Source organism: Salvelinus namaycush, chromosome 17, assembly GCF_016432855.1.
Source record: "Salvelinus namaycush isolate Seneca chromosome 17, SaNama_1.0, whole genome shotgun sequence".
In the NCBI taxonomy this organism is placed as follows: domain Eukaryota; kingdom Metazoa; phylum Chordata; class Actinopteri; order Salmoniformes; family Salmonidae; genus Salvelinus; species Salvelinus namaycush.
Genome location: NC_052323.1, coordinates 2306860 through 2324480, shown reverse-complemented (window position 1 = coordinate 2324480; position 17621 = coordinate 2306860). Strand labels below are relative to the sequence as shown.

At 43.0% G+C, this 17621-nt stretch overlaps 1 protein-coding gene across 3 annotated transcripts in view; it reads left to right on the top strand.

Moving 5' to 3' along the window:
- LOC120062216 (ETS-related transcription factor Elf-4-like) overlaps positions 1 to 17165 on the top strand; it is a 59972-nt gene extending 42807 nt beyond the window's left edge. For all 3 annotated transcript variants that reach the window (XM_039012020.1, XM_039012019.1, XM_039012021.1), the window contains 7 exons: positions 2885 to 3056; positions 3242 to 3346; positions 3655 to 3810; positions 4100 to 4183; positions 4970 to 5162; positions 7085 to 7465; positions 15720 to 17165. In XM_039012020.1, coding sequence (XP_038867948.1) covers positions 2885 to 3056; positions 3242 to 3346; positions 3655 to 3810; positions 4100 to 4183; positions 4970 to 5162; positions 7085 to 7465; positions 15720 to 16503 — 1875 coding nt within the window. In that variant the 3' untranslated portion in view covers positions 16504 to 17165. The remainder of the gene's footprint in view (positions 1 to 2884; positions 3057 to 3241; positions 3347 to 3654; positions 3811 to 4099; positions 4184 to 4969; positions 5163 to 7084; positions 7466 to 15719) is intronic.
- The last annotated feature ends 456 nt before the right edge of the window (positions 17166 to 17621 follow it).

Sequence of the window (17621 nt, the reverse complement as noted above, 5' to 3'; positions counted from 1 at the left end):
CCCTCGCTTCATATCCGTCGCCAAACCCACTGGCTCCAAGTAATCTATAAGTCGTTGCTAGGTAAAGCTCAGCATTATCTCAGCTCACTGGTCACCATAGCAGCACCCACCCACAGCACGCACTCCAGCAGGTATATTTCACTGGTCACCCCCAAAGCCAATTCCTATTCGGCCGTCTTTCCTTCCAGTTCTCTGCTGCCAATGACTGGAACGAACTGCAAAAATCACTGAAGCTGGAGACTCATATCTCCCTCACTAGCTTTAAGCACCAGCTGTCAGAGCAGCTCACAGATCACTACACCTGTACATAGCCAATCTGTAAATAGCCCATCCAACTACGTACCTCATCACCATATTGTTATTTATTTTATTTATTTTGCTCTTTTGCACCCCAGTACCGCTACTTGCACACCCATCTTCTGCACATCTATCACCCCAGTGTTTAATTTTCCATACTGCAATAATTTCGCCACTATGGCCTATTTATTGCCTCACCCCTCTTATCCTACCTCATTTGCACACACTGTATATAGACTTTCTCTATTGTATTATTGACTGTATGTTTGTTTATGTGTAACTCTGTGTTGTTGTTTGTGTCGCACTGATATGCTTTATCTTGGCCAGGTCGCAGTTGTAAATGAGAACCTGTTCTCAACTAGCCTACCTGGTTAAATAAAGGTGGAAAAAAAATCCACAGATGAAGGGGAGGAGACAGGTTAAAGAAGGATTTTTAAGCCTTGACACAATTGAGACATGGGTTGTGTATATGTGCCATTGAGAGTGAATGGTTAAGATAAAATATTTAAGTGCCTTTGAATGGGGTATGGTAGTATGTGCCAGGCGCACCGGTTTGCAGTGCTTGAGGCGTCACTATAGACCCGGGTTCGATCCTAGGCTGTGTCACAGCCGGCCGTGACCAGGAGACCCATGAGGAGGTGCACAATTGACCCAGCATCGTCTGGGTTAGGGGAGGGTTTGGCCGGATGGATTTTCCTTGTCCCATCGTGCTCTAGCGACTCTTTGTGGTGGGCCGGGCACCTGCAAGCTGATGTACAGCGTTTCCTCTGACACATTGGTGCGGCTGGCTTCCAGGTTAAGCGAGCAGTGTGGCTTGGCGGGGTCGTGTTTCGTGGGACGCGTGGCTCTCGACCTTCGCCTCTCGAGTCAGTACTGGAGTTGCAGCGATGGGACAAGACTGTAACTACCAATTGAATATTGGGCAGAAAAAAGGGGTAAAAGTATATATTTTTTTAAAGAACTGCAACACTGCTGGATTTTTCATGCTCAACAGTTTCCCGTGTGTATCAAGAATGGTCCGCCACCCAAAGGACATCCAGCCAACTTGACACAACAGTCGGAAGCATTGGAGTCAACATGTGTCAGCATCCCTGTGGAACACTTTCCATGCCCCGACGAATTGCAGCTGTTCTGATGGCAAAAGAGTGTGCAACTCAATATTAGGAAGTTGTTCATAATGTTTTGTACACTCAGTCTTGTACAAAATCAGTTGAAAATTATCTAGCGTTATTACCAGCAATTTACGTCAATTCTTGCTAGGTTGGTCCAATGAGAAATATGGGTTTACGTAGATACAGTGGGAAGAAAAAGTATGTGAACCCTTTAGAATTACCTGGATTTCTGTATAAATTGGTCATAAAATGTTATCTGATCTTCATCTAAGTCACAACAATAGACAAACACAGTCAGCTTAAACTAATAACACACAAACAATTATACTTTTTAATGTCTTTATTTAACACACCATGTAAACATTCACAGTGCAGGTTGGAAAGATTATGTGAACCCTTGGATTTAATAACAGGTTGACCCTCCTTAGGCAGCAATAACCTCAACCAAACATTTTCTGTAGTTGCGGATTGGACCTGCACCACAGCCAGGAGGAATTTTGGACCATTCCTCTTCACAAAATGGTTTCAGTTCAGGGCAACTCTAACCAACATCTCCAATCTCGTCTCAATGATTGTACTCCAGGTTAGCTGACTCCTGACTGCAATTAGCTTTTGGAGAAGTCCTTATCCTAGGGGTTCACATACTTTTTCCAACCTAAACTGTGAATATTTAAAATGGTGTATTCAATATAGACAAGAAAAATACAATAATTTGTGTGTTATTAGTTTAAGCAGACTGTGTTTGTCTGTTGTTGTGACTTAGATGAAGATCAGATCTAATTTTATGACCCATTTATGCAGAAATCCAGATAATTCCAAAGGGTTCACATATGTTTTCTTGCCATGTCTCATGTCTGTCTTTCTGTATGTGAAACGAGAATGAATAATTTATAAGTAAGTCGTACCTTTTTGTTCACCTGCATGTGGACAAAGCCAATGTGTGAGATATATCAGAACAACCGTAAAAGCACAGTGTGTAGGCCTACATGAACTTTACCATGGCTGAGACTCAGATTTTTCACTTTAAAATGTATACCAAACAAAACCATTGATTTCAAAGTTTAACAAACAATATAACTCTATGCACAAGGACAACTTTTACAAATCTCCACAGAAAATGTAACAAAAACACATTTACCAGAAGAACTGTGCAGATATAACGTTTGGTAACAGAATAAAATGGATAGAGATTTTACCGTAATTCTGTTACTGTAATAAACTTTGCATCTGCACAGTTTTACCAGAAATGTTTTTTTTTTTACTGTGAAAATTGTTCGAAGTAGTCATTGTGCATAGAGCTGTATGGTTTGTAAAACTTTGAAATCAATGGTTTTTGTTTGATTTTTCCATTTAAAATGTATGCCAGTCTCAGCATAATATTGCTATCGTGGAAATGCCCATAAGATAAAACCAAAGCAATAGACATACACATGTAATTCTGTGATCTAACGTCTGTGGCCTCTCTGTGTGTCCAGCTGGATGACCCGTCCGTGTTTCCAGCTGTCATCGTAGAGCAGGTGCCCGCCGCTGACCTGATGCAGGTCTACTCGGGCATGGAATCGGACGAGGTGGCCAACGGCATCATGGTGGACACCACTCTACACGTGGTGGAGGAGGCCATTATGGTCGGAGACGTGGGCCTCTCAGGTGAGGGGGAGGAGGAGATGATACTTTACACATGCATGCCTAGGGGATAGGGACTAGGGTTGTTTCCAGACAGGGCCTGGTATTACCTGGAATTCAACCCTAGTGATTGTAACATCCTTTCAAGTTTGTCTTAAAATCTGTCTGTTTCATGTTCTGATGACAATCCTTGTCTGATTGGCCAATAGAAACGACGGTGTCAGACACAGAGGACAGCATGGAGACCAACGAGGCTGCGGCAGCCCTTCTCAACATGGAGTCCCCGAACAACATCCTGGACGAGAAGCGCATGAGTACGATTATTGTTGTTTTGTTGTTGCAATTTGCTAGGAGGGAGGTTAGGGGAAGGAGTATTTAAAAAAAAATCTTTTGGTACCACTTGTTTGTTAACTGAATCCAATTTCTACCTCAAAGCATTTACCACTTTCAAAACATTGTTAAAACGTACAAGTTTTTGATGAAGGCTGTTTGTAGGCAGTTTCATTTGTAGTATTTTCACTAATTCCCATAATTATCTCTGGCTGTTGCTTTAGTTCACAGTCTCATAATATTACATAACTGGGAGTGATATTGACTGTACTACTTTTTTCTATTGCTGTAGTTCACACCTATGGGACCATGTTGGAGTCTGACTACACCTACATCCCTCTTCGGCCGGAGGCCAATGGCTGCATGGATGTATCGCTGGACGAGGAAACATCCTCCATGGACGAGATCCCACAGAGGAGCGTGTCCAAACCACAGAGGAAAACTAAAGGTACTGCAGGGGGGTCTTCCTGGACTGTAGTGTGACAAAACATTAGGTTGTCAAACAATGTTATTTAGTCTTGTTTTTAAACCTTCTAGATTAAAATATTCAATTTACACTCATGTTTCAAAGAGATTTTTTAAGAGTTACACAGGAGTGCATTGGTAAATATATTTGCTTATTAGCCACGGCTTACAGCCTTATTAGCACACTGACAGTGTTTTTATTTAGCCACTGACAGTGATGTGCTTAATTTGGTGTCACAGTTTTGACCTTAATAACACTTCTCCCGTCTTAGTGCGCAAGCCGCGGGCGGTGCGTCCATGCTCCCCCATCACCACTCCCAGCCTGCCATTCAAGAAGAAGAGCAAGGAGGGCAAAGGTGAGCGTTCTTCTCAACCAGCTCACTTCTCGAAAAACAGCCAATTGAAATCATGGTCTCTCCTGGCCCCTTCTCAACCAGCGTGTTTAAAAAAAACAACCAATCAAAATCAAGGTCTCTCCTGGCCCTGTCTCAACTGACTCACCTCTTGAAAAAACAGCCAATCGAAATCAAGGTCTCTCTCTTGGCCTATTCTGTGGGCTAATGTGCACGTTTCTGCCTGTAGAGTGGTGCAATCAGCAACCAGCAGCCCATGTCGTCCAGTTGGGTTGGACCTCAGCTTGCTAATTGATGGGGTACTCTCAAAGTGCTGTGTCTCACAGGGAAATAACTGTAATTGCGGCTGTGTGTTCCCTTGCACAGCACAGAGAGGGGATGGGGAGAGGGGGTTGGTTCAGCTGGACACATATACAAGTGGCTGCTGGAGGGGTTGCTGTTTCTAAACACTTCTGGTCCTAACCGTTTCACAAACATGAGTAATCTACTGCCAGAGCCCCATCCAATTTTCCAACCCTAGATACACACACACACACACACACACACACACACACACACACACACACACACACACACACACACACACGATGAGAACGGCAAATTCATTAATTTAGGTTATGGGGAGGGAGGGCTGTAATTGCGTCTCTGCCTATTTTTTCATTTGTTAGGTAAAACGTCTGCAATGCTTAAATTAGTTATGGACGGGTGTAGTAGAGCTCCAAGCTCACATGTACTGTATTAGGCTCACATGTTAAAATGGCAAATTCCTCTTTTCTCCCCCCTACATAGGGAACACCATCTACCTATGGGAGTTCCTCCTGGCCCTGTTGCAGGACAAGAACACCTGTCCCAAGTACATCAAGTGGACGCAGAGGGAGAAGGGCATCTTTAAGCTGGTGGACTCCAAGGCTGTGTCCAAACTGTGGGGCAAGCACAAGAACAAACCCGACATGAACTATGAAACCATGGGCAGGGCACTCAGGTGAGAGGAGTGTTATTACACATAGTGTTCATAGTGTTCGGAAACCAATAACTAGCCTACGGATTTTGCTGCACTCGTTATGTTTAGGGGTCTTAGGCCTAGCTACATGGTCTGCAACCTGATTTGACGTGTTCATAAATGTGAGAAGTAAGCATATGCAACCAGGTATTGAATGCATGTGCCCAGGGCCAGCACAGTCATGACTCCCCTGATCGTCCACCAGATTAGTATTTGTTTAAAGTGGTGATCCTAAAATAAATATATACAAAAAGAAAACTACAAGGGAAAACCTAGTCAATTGCACAACTGGATGCATTCAAACGAAATGTGTCTTACACAGACTTTCCCACCTTGGGGATTCAAACCAGCGATCTTTCAGTTATTGGCACAACACTCTTAACCACTAGGCTACCTGCCGCTCCTTACAAAGAGTCATTCCTAAACTAAAGAGGCTAACTAACACAGAACCGCATCAAACACTGGTAGGCCAAGTTCGCTGGCCTACAGATTGCCAATCATCCTGACAGCTCCCACCTTTGGACTTAATGGGATACTTTGGGATTTTGGCAGTGAGGCCCTTTATCTACTTCCCCGGAGTCAGATGAACTCGTGGATAGCATTTGTATGTCTTTGTGTCCATTATGAAGGAAGTTAGAGGTAGAGGTAGTTGTGCGAGCCGAAGCTCACTAGCGTTAGCACAATGACTGAAAGTCTATGGGTATCTACTAGCATGCTAGCAGATACCCATAAACTTCCAGTCATTGCGCTAACGCTATCTCTAACTTCAGCCCTTGACTCTAGTTCGTGCTGCCATCTGGGGATGCATTGTGAAAGTGCATGGTAGTGTGTTTGTCTATGTTCTAACACTAAACTTGTAAGCGAGGACTTGGTGGACTGGATATTCTTTAGGTTTAAGTGTTACTTTATGTGTTCGCTCCCGTGTGCTGGTAAGGGCACAGATGACAGACGGGTAGGATTCCAGTTGAGGTGGTTTAATAAATGCTGAATATGCACAGGCATGGAACAGCACCGCACACTGTATGTAGTACGGATGGGCTAAGGCAACTAACTTGCTTCAACCAAAGTGTGTGTGTGTGGTATATCAACAAGGACGCACACTGGCCTTGGCTAACACGATGAACGCTAACTGGTGGGAAAACACAAGGATGGCTGGAGCTTTCTCTCACTTGACTTGTCTCGAGCTGATCTTCTCCTCGAAGCTCTCGTATGATGAACTGACATTACTGATATGATTAACTACAAATACTTCCCAGCCTTTTGTACAAAACTACCCCTAATATCATAACAATAGAAATAGATAATTGGCCTACACAGTTAAGAAGGGTATGCTAAAATGTCTGTGCACCTGTTGCAGTAAAAAGCACTACAGAAAGTAAAAAAATATAACAAGTGCTTCTTGATCACATAGACGCCAAACCGCACATACAGCATATGGTGTCGCACCTGCATAGTGTCGTCCTCAAGTGCAGAAATAACAAAATCTCAACTCGCCCCCATCCTCATCTCGAAGGCAGTATTATAACATCAATGAAGCATACTGTTTTAATACAGTGAGCAAGGCACTGGGTGTCAGGCAGACAAGTCTGGCTGACATCTACAAATAGAAGAGCCCACACAAAAGGCTATTATGGACCCCAGACATCCTTTGTAGCAGGACTTGAAGTCACATATGAGGTCAACATTATCAAGGACCAGGTTATAGAAGAAATAGAGAAAAGCAGTCATCTATTCCCGTGTCACCTTATTCAAGGTATTCAAGGTGGACCTTATTCAAACCTAGCCCGTTATTATTCTGTTTGTAATGTTACTTCATGTGTGCTCAATACCACAAACAAAATGTCCTCCAAAAGGGACAACTAAATCATGATCTTACCTTAACTGTGACTACTCTCCCTCCTAAGGTATTACTACCAGCGCGGTATCCTGGCTAAGGTGGAGGGCCAGCGGCTGGTCTACCAGTTTAAAGAGATGCCTCTTGACCTAGTGGTGATAGATGATGAGGACACATGCCCCGAACTCAGCGCTGGCTACGGGGGTCAGCGCCCCAGCCATCACGGCCGGGGAATGGGTGGCCGTGGAGGCCCCAGAGGCGGTCACGGAAAGAACCATGCTCATGGGCGCCATCCTATATCGGTAAAACAAGTGAAGAGAGAGCCCATTGATATGGATGGAGGGCTGTACCATGAGGTCAACGGGACACATGCAGAACAGATGAACCAGACGGTCCACGTGCTGCAGCCCAACCAGGGGGCGGCTGTGCCGGCCTCCTCACACAACTCGAGGTAACAGATGGATGGACATATGTACACACACACATGCATTCACTCGCACGCATATCCATACACACGCAGATGCACACATGCACACGCACACACAAACACACGTAACATAGTGAACCGTGGCAATTGGACCTAGGCCTGGGAAAAAAATCTTCCAAAACAGTGTACCAAACTCCCAAATCTCAAAAAACAGAGACAGCACCCGCACTAGCATTACCAGCAACTACAACCTCATTGCTTACTTAACTTATGGTAGCCTAACGCCACCACTATCACACTATCACCAAAACAACAATAGTGACACATCAAAGGATGTGAGCTTGGCAGGCTCGTGATGCTGAAAGGACAGGGGCTGTAATACAGTACCTGCGCACTTCATTTAGGAGAACGCACTTTTTGTAAAACACAGACAGATGGAAAGATAGCAGTCACACACACACAGCATCATGTTAAAGAAGAAGCAGCCCATTCACTATGACATAATAAGCCAGTAGGTTCAAATCGTAAGAATACAAAAACAGAACCATTATGTTAATCATTTCCAAATCATAATACAACTATTATTTCCCTTTGCAAACATAGTGTCCCAACGCCAGGGTTGTGGGTTCGATTCCCATGAGGGACCAGTATGTAAAATGTATGCACTCACTACTTTAAGTTGCTCTGGATAAGAGCGTCTGCTAAATTATTAAAATGTTAAATGTTCAGCATACAAAGTAACCAGTGATCTAAAGTTTAAATGCAACAATGTTTCACACCAGGGTTTGGCTCCACCGAGAATTCCTCATAATAAATTCCTTTTAGAATTGAAGTAGTTAACAGGATACAGAATTGCAATTTGAATTCAAGGAAATATAATTGAATTCTGTGAAATTCAAATGTCTATTCTACATTAAGTATAGTCTATACAAATATACATATTGTGCATCAAACATGTTGTTATATGCATGCAAATAAAATATTGTTGTGTCATTCCATGTAATTTCAGGAAGCCATGACACCCACCATCTCAGATTGTTCTAAAATCCTTTCTGTAGTCAGAAACAGATAAGAATAGCATTCCTGCAAAATTATTTCTGAGATATTAAGCAAATTGATTGCACCCAAATTGGCCATTTTAATTTATAGGATTCATAAAATATTTGATTTGGACCAACCATTTTTCTAACAATGAGTTTGACACGAGTAACCCAAAGAAATAGTAAAAAGCCACCAACGGACCCCCCACACACCACTCCAATCCCAACCAAACAACTAGTATACAGTATCAGTTCTCTATTGACAAGTAGGATGGAGCTACGACTCAGAATATTGTTTATTTATCCTATGTAATGCATTCTCAGTGAATTTGGTGTTTTTTTCCCGCTGTTCAGAGTTTGTTAGGTTTTTAGGTTTATGTCCCGTCCTACATCCTGATATTACCAGGTCCTGACCACAAGATGAGATCTGGAGATCAAATTATATTTCAACAAAATAATGTTGCAGGAATGGTAATCTTATCTAACAAAACAGAAAGGATTTCAGAACAGTCTGAGATGGATGTCAAATCCTCTTTCTTGTGCTTTTTGAGGTGGAACGACCATGATGAAACAATTGATTTTCAGGACAAAATCTTCAAATGAATGATCAAGGAAAACAAAACCTGTATTCAAATATTCAGAGTTATTATATTTCATGAATCACTTAGATTTAGTTAAAAACGAGGAAAATGCTACATTTCCCAGAATGCATTAATTTAACCCTCAAGTTGATCCCAAGGCCTTAAAAAAGAGGCCAAACAAATGAAATGATTGCTGGAAATATAATTGGCTATTCTAAGCACTAAGGTTAAAATAGTATATGAACATTGTTTCCAGAAAAATTAGATATATTCTTTGCTATCTTTTATTTTTAAATGTTATTTTTTTTTACCTTTATTTAACTAGGCACGTCAGTTAAGAACAAATTCTTATTTACAATGATGGCCTACCAAAAGGCAAAAGGCTTCCTAAATATAGGACAAAACACACATCACGACAAGAGAGACAACACAACACTACATAAAGAGAGACCTAAGACAACAACATAGCAAGGCAGCAACATATGACAACACAGCATGGTAGCAACACAACATGACAACAACATTGTAGCAACACACCATGGTAGCAGCACAAAACATGGTACAAACATTATTGGGCACAGACAACAGCACAAAGGGCAAGAAAGTAGAGACAACAATACATTACGCAAAGCAGCCACAACTGTCAGTAAGAGTGTCCATGATTGAATGATTGAGTCATTGAAAGAAGAGATGAAACTATCCAGTGTGAGTGTTGGCTGCAGCTCGTTCCAGTCGCTAGCTGCAGAGACCTGAAAAGAGGAGCGACCCAGGGATGTGTGTGCTTTGGAGGACCTTTAACAGAATGTGACTGGCATAACGGGTGTTGTATGTAGAGGATGAGGGCTGCAGTAGATATCTCAGATAGGGGGGAGTGAGGCCTCAGGGGGTTTTATAAATACGCATCAACCAGTGGGTCTTGCGACGGGAATACAGAGATGACCAGTTTACAGAGGAGTATAGAGTGCAGTGACGTGTCCTATGAGGTGCATTGGTGGAACATCTTATGGCCGAATGGTAAAGGACATCTAGCCGCTCGAGAGCACCCTTACCTGCCGATCTATAAATGATGTCTCCGTAATCTAGCATGGTTAGGATGGTCATCTGAATCAGGGTTAGTTTGGCAGCTGGGGTGAAAGAGGAGCGATTACGATAGAGGAAACCAAGTCTAGATTTAACTTTAGCCTGCAGCTTTGATATGTGCTGAGCGAAGGACAGTGTACCGTCTAGCCATACGCCCAAGTACTTGTATGAGGTGACTACCTCAAGCTCCAAACCCTCAGAGGTAGTAATCACACCTGTGGGGAGAGAGGCATTCTTCTTACCAAACCACATGACCTTTGTTTTGGAGGTGTTCAGAACAAGGTTAAGGGCAGAGAAAGCTTGATAGATGCTAAGAAAGCTTTGTTATAGAGCATTTAACACAAAATCCGAGGAGGGGCCAGCTGAGTATAAGACTGTATCATCTGTATATAAATGGATGAGAGATCTTCCTATTGCCTGAGCTATGTTGTTGATGTAAATTGAGAAGAGCATGGGGCCTAGGATTGAGCCTTGGGGTACTCCCTTGGTGACAGGCAGTGGATGAGACAGCAGATTTTCTGACTTTATACACTGCACTCTTTGAGAGAGGTAGTTAGCAAACCAGGCCAAAGACCCCTCAGAGACACCAATACTCCTTAGCCGGCCCACAAGAATGGAATGGTCTACCGTATCAAAATCTTTGGCTAAGTCAATAAAAATAGCAGCACAACATTGCTTAGAATTAAGGGCAATGGTGACATCATTGAGGACCGTTGCAGTGACACATCCATAACCTGAGCAGAGACCAGATTGCATACCAGAGAGAGAATACTATAGACATCAGGAAAACCAGTCAGTTGATTATTAACACGTTTTTCCAACACTTTTGATAAACAGGGCAAAATAGAAATTGGCCTATAACAGATAGGATATGTTTGATCTCCCCCTTTAAATAAAGGATGAACCGTGGCTGCCTTTGAACCAATGGGAACCTCCCCAGAAAGGAGAGACAGGCTTGGCGATGATAGGGGAAGCAACCTTAAAGAAGAAAGGGTCTAAACCATCTGACCCAGATGTTTTTTGGGGGTTAAGTTTCAGGAGGCCCTTTAGCACCTTGGACTCAGTGACTGCCTGCAGGGAGAAACTTTGTAGCGGGGCAGGGGGAAAAGGGTGAGGAGCATCGTGGATAGTCATATTAGAAGGGGTGGAAGATGAGGAAATGTTGGACGGGCAAGGAGGCATGGCTGAGTCTAATAGGAATCCTGACTTAATGAAGTGGTGATTAAAGAGCTCAGCCATGTGCTTCTTGTCAGTAACAACCACATCATCAACATTAAGGGATATAAGCAGCTGTGAGGAGGAGGGTTTATTCTCCAGGTCTTTAACCGTTTTCCAGAACCTCTTGGGGTTAGACCCACAGAGAGAGAACTGCTCCTTAAAGTAACTAACTTGGCCTTCCGGATAGCCTGAGTTATTTCTAATTTGCCTGAACGAGAGCCAGTCAGCCTGGGTATGCATGTGCCGAGCCTTTCACCAAATGCAATTCTTGAGGTGGAGTAACCACTGCAAGATCATGATCAAACCAGGGGCTGAACCTGTTTTTAATTCTCAATTTCTTTATGGGGGCGTGTTTGTTAACAATACCACTGAAAATATCAAAAAAGAAGGTCCAAGCTTCTTCGACAGAGGGGATCAAGCTGATTCTATACCATTGTACAGAGGCCAGTTCATGAAGGAATTGTTTTTTGGCAAGCATCTATAACAAATCAGGACCGGTCGTTTCACTGAGCAGCCATTACGAACACAGGCTGTAAAACAGTGATCACTAAGGTCATTACAGCAAACATCAGACTGATACCTATCAGGATTATTTGTGAGGATATCATCAAGGAGAGTAGCCTTTTCTGGGTGTCTGGAGTCATACATTGTGGGATTGGTAATAGTCTGAGAAAGATTTAGGGAGTCTCATTGCTTTAAGACTTGTGGTCAGGTGGTCAGGTGGTTTAAGCATGTCCCAGTTTAGGTCACCGAGCATGACAAATTCAGACTTAGTGTAAGGGACCAGGAGAGAGCTTAAGGCAGTTAGGGTACAGGCCGGTGCTGATGGAGGACGATAGCACCCAGCAACAGTCAACAAAGAGCTATTTAAAAGTTTAATGCTTAAAACCAGCACATCAAATTGTTTGGGGACAACTTGGTGGAGACCACCGAGCACTGAAGGTGATCCTCGGTTAAGATTGCCACTCCCCAACCTTTGGAAAATCTGTCTTGCCGAAAAAGGTTATAACTAGAAAGGTTAACATCAGTATTCAAAACATTCTTCCTTAACCATGTCTCAGTAATGACCAACACATCTGGATTGGAGCTGTGAATCCACACTTTCAATTGGTCCATTTGAGGTAATAAGCTTCTCGTGCTAACGTGCAGAAAATCCGGGCTTTTACGAGAGCAGAAGTCAGTGAAGCAGATATCAGAGCACAAGTCAGAATTGGGGCTAGCAACAGTAGATGGGCCAGGGTGTACATGCACATTTCCAGATATCATCAACAGTAATACAATCAAGGCATGGCATAGGACAGTGAGAGCTCTGCAGTGCAGATTTATAACATTTGAATGTGCAGCAGATGGCAACAAGATCATATTGTACAGCAATTTCATAAGGTAACATGAGTACAAAGCTGGCGAGAGGTGGTTAGAATAGGATGGGAGGCCAAAAGTCTGTGTTACCAATAGAGAGTCAGAGTCCCGAGTGTGGGAACAAACATAGTCTGTCCCACGGTTGGGTAAAGAAAGTTCGTAGTCAACAAAGCATGAAGGGGTCATGAGGCAAAAAGCAAAATATTAAAAACTTGGGGCTAGCCAATGTAAGTTCAGAGTCACTTGCCCCAGGTCACACTGGAAGTATGACTGAGTGAAATTGCACTGAATTCAATTCTACTTCCTGTTACTCTATTAAAATTCTACATCCTGTGTGGGGTGTGGCCATTTCAATTCTAATTTCAACTCATGAGTTTAACGACAGTCAATTCTGAATTGAGCCCAACCCTGTTTCACATGTATAACACATTATTTTCAACTGCAAGCGAGCTGCAATAAAAAAAAAACTGTTCCACTCACTAGATGATAATGATTTGAAAGTTTACTTCTTGTTGAAAGTTAATCTTGAAAAGGGCGAAGCTAACATATTAGCATCAACATCCTCTTCGATAACACCTGTTACTGCAGCTGCCGCCGCACACAAGCCTACAACAAAAACTAGCTAGATTAGACCATGGGAAAACTGCTGCTCGCGATAGCGCAGTGACTTGTCTGCCTTTGAGAGGGCGGAAGTTTCCATACATTTTTATGAAAATGGTCCCACCCATTACAAGTCAAAATGTGATTGGTTGATTCCACTGTCACTCCAAAAATCTGCTCTAATACGGTTGAATGGCATATGCCTTCTATCGAACTTCTGAGGACCTAGTCAATCTTTAAGCTACAGTTGAAGTTGGAAGTTTACATACACTTATGTTGGAGTCATTAAAACTCGTTTTTCAACCACTCCACAAATTTCTTGTTAACAAACTATAGTTTTGGCAAGTCGGTTATGACATTTTCTTTGTGCATGACACAAGTCATTTTTCCAACAATTGTTTACAGACAGTGAAATAATCTATCACAATTCCAGTGAGTCAGAAGTTTACATACACTAAATTGACTGTGCCTTTAAACAGCTTGGAAAATTCCAGAAAATTATGTCATGGCTTTAGAAGCATCTGATAGGCTAATTGACATAATTTGAGTCAATTGGAGGTGTACCTGTGGATGTATTTCAAGGCCTACCTTCAAACTCAGTGCCTCTTTGCTTGACATCATGGGAAAATCAAAAGAAATTAGCCAAGACCTCAGAAAAAACATTGTAGACCTCCACAAGTCTGGTCCATCATTGGGAGCAATTTCCAAACACCTGAAGGTACCACGTTCATCTGTACAAACAATAGTACGCAAGTATAAACACCATGGGACCACGCAGCCATCATGCCAATCAGGAAGGAGACGCGTTCTGTCTCCTAGAGATCAACGTACTTTGGTGCGAAAAGTGCAAATCAATCCCAGAACAACAGCAAAGGACCTTGTGAAGATGCTGGAGGAAACAGGTACAAAAGTATCTGTATCCAAAGTAAAATGAGTCCTATATCGACATAACCTGAAAGGCCGCTCAGCAAGGAAGAAGCCACTGCTCCGCCAGAAAAAAGACAGACTTCGATTTGCAACTACACATTTGGACAAAGATCATACTTTTTGGAGAAATGTCCTCTGGTCTGATGAAACAAAAATATAACTGTTTGGCCATAATGACCATCGTTATGTTTGGAGGAAAAAGGGGAAGGTTTGCAAGCTGAAGAACACCATCCCAACCGTGAGGCACGGGGGTGGCAGCATCATGTTGTGTGGGTGCTTTGCTGCAGAAGGGACTGGTGCATTTCACAAAATAGATGGCTTCATGAGAAAGGGAAATTATGTGGATATATTGAAGCAACATCTCAAGACATCAGTCAGGAAGTTAAAGCTTGGTCGCAAATGGGTCTTCCAAATGGACAATGACCCCAAGCATACTTCCAAAGTTGTGGCAAAATGGCTTAAGGACAACAAAGTCAAGGTATTGGAGTGGCCGTCACAAAGCCCTGACCTCAATCCTATGGAAAATCTGTGGGCATAACTGAAAAATCGTGTGCGAGCAAGGAGGCCTACAATCCTGACTCAGTTACACCAGCTCTGTCAGGAGGAATTGGACAAAATTCACCCAACTTATTGTGGGAAGCTTGTGGAAGGCTACCCGAAACATTTGACCCAAGTTAAACAATTTAAAGGCAATGCTACCAAATACTAATTGAGTGTATGTAAACTTCTGACCCACTTGGAATGTGATGAAAGAAATAAAAGCTGACATTTCACATTCTTAAAATAAAGTGGTGATCTTAACTGACCTAAGACAGGGACTTTTTACTCAGATTAAATGTCAGGAATTGTGAAAAACTGAGTTTAAATGTATTTGGCTAAGGTGTATGTAAACTTCCGACTTCAACTGTATCTAGCTAGATTTATCTCCCTAGTGACCACCAAAGAAAATTCCTGTTTGCATCTTTATTTCCTCAGTTTTAACCCTTTCCTTTCCTTTCCTACACAAACTGAAGAGATTAAATCAGAATGTCATTGAAAATAATCATAATATCAGTGAAATATGATTAAAACAATGAAATAGAAATGAAAACAACATTTTTGGGCCTTCTCTTGAGAGTCCATTCAACATAAATGTATTGTGTGCTATTTGTTCTTGATGAACTGAAGGCTGTATAACATAATGAATAGTTATTTGCTGCGTATTCTGTTATACCTTTCACAACTTAGGTGTGGTCTGTTGCAATCAGATTTTGAAAGCTCATATAGAATGACAGTATGTAACATGCTGGAAGCTACTTGTGTGCCTAAAGATATGTTCTATACTATAGTAGATTATACTAGAATAGTGTTCTATTTAATTCTGTGTGTCAAATGGAGTCTGAACCTGACTGTTAAGCTCTTTGTGTCAACTGCTGATTCAAAAAGGGTTTTATAGTATACATTTGATTGACCTGATCTCCTCTTTCTCCTCAGGAACATCAACATGGCTACCTCCGTTCCCATGGTCCTGACATCGTCCGGACAGTTGCAGCCCCTCCTGTCCAATGGTGACTCCTCCAGCCACTCTTCCCCGCCCAGGATTATCCTCCACACTGTCCCCTCCACCACCGCGGGGGGAAAAGATGTCCTCACCATCCAGACGGCTTCCTTGGCCACCGGGGCAGGCAGCCTCCAGGACCACCACCATCAACACCAGCAGCCCCAGTTTCTGGTCACCAGTCTGGGCTCCACCACGGGGGTCATCAACTCCACCACGGCTTCCCTCAATGGTCTCCCCCGCCTAGTTACCCTCAACGCGGCCACTGGTCAGCCCATGGTGGCCCAGCAACCAGGAACAGTCATCGCCACCGTGCTCAAGTCCTCGAGTGGTGACGAGCTCCTCCATGGCCTGCACGGCATCAAGGAGGAGATGCTGGACCCTTACTACCTGCAGTCGTGGGTTAATGGAGACCCGTCCTTTGGGATGGAGGCAGGGGAAGCAGAGCTCACCTACAGGACTGTGATCATTGGGACGAATCAAAGTCTTGGGCAGAGCCAGGGAGAGACTGGCAGCGAGTCTCCAGTGAACGGACACCTTGCCCAGGGAAGCAGCCCCAGCGAGGGCCTTACCCCTGTGGAGGAGCTGGAGGTGCGTGGGGAGATGGCTCTGCAGCCAGAGCACATGCTGGGGGTCAAGGGGCTCCAGGAGCTGCCGGAGATCACCCTCCACCTCCCGTCCTCCTTCATCCAGATCAAGACAGAGCCCACGGAGGCCTAGTAGGCCTGGACTCTCCCACCAAAGCTGGACTATTGGAATCAACATAAAAAAAGACTTCTTAACTAAGTTTCCTTTTCCTTATCCGAATGATAATCTGATTTTGAAAAGCGATGGATTTTTGAAATATAGAGCGACAAACAGGCCAAATGTTGGCCCCTGCAGGATATTTTTATTTACTCACAGCTGTTCTGGTCACGAGCCTACATTTGACCTTCAAGGGATTGTTTTGTGATGTGTTGGTGAAGGCTCCATCGATCCAATAGAGCTCCACAGTGGAGGTGTTATAATACCCATAAAAGCTAGCTGTCAAACAGGGAAATGGTTTGAACCGTTTTTCCACCATCCATTTTTAGAAACACTTAAAATGAGGGTGGTTTCGTGTAGGCGTACTGTGGCGTTACATTTGATAACCATGTAAATCTCTCTTGGACAAGGTGACTTTTATCAATATATTCGGTTCTATTTACTCTCAGACTTGAAAATGCTAATTAGCATCAAAGTAGACATCATGCAAGACTACAAATCCCTGCAAGCTCCTACACGTCATCTCTAACTGACACTTTGCTAACAGGTATTGTGTCAATTTAAAACTTGCACAAGACAGTTCACAGAATTATCAATTTAGATACATTTTGCCAATTTATTCATTACTAAATTTAGCTAACGTTAGATACTTAATCCAGAGATTGTTACCTTTGCCTCGATTCGGCAGTCTCGTCCAGATCATCATGGAATTTGTAGTTCTTTATGATAGCCACATTAGAAGCTAATTAGCATGACATTTTTAGGGGGCAAATGCAGGCAAACATATTGATAAAAGTCACCTTGTCATAGAGAGATTTACACAGTTATCAAAACGTCACGCCAGGGTAAGCCTGCACAAAACACAGCCCTTATTTTAAGTATCTAAAATTCCCTATGGGACAAATGTATGGTGGAAAAACGATTGGAACCATTTCCTTGTTTTTCCGCTAGCTTTTATGGGTATTATGACTCATACTGTGGTACTCTATTGAGGTCCTATCGAACTATCTACCTACCTTGCTACTGTCAGTAGTCCCGCCCCCTTCCTAAACCCCGCCCCACCAGGAGAATAGCCATTGGATAACCAGGAATCT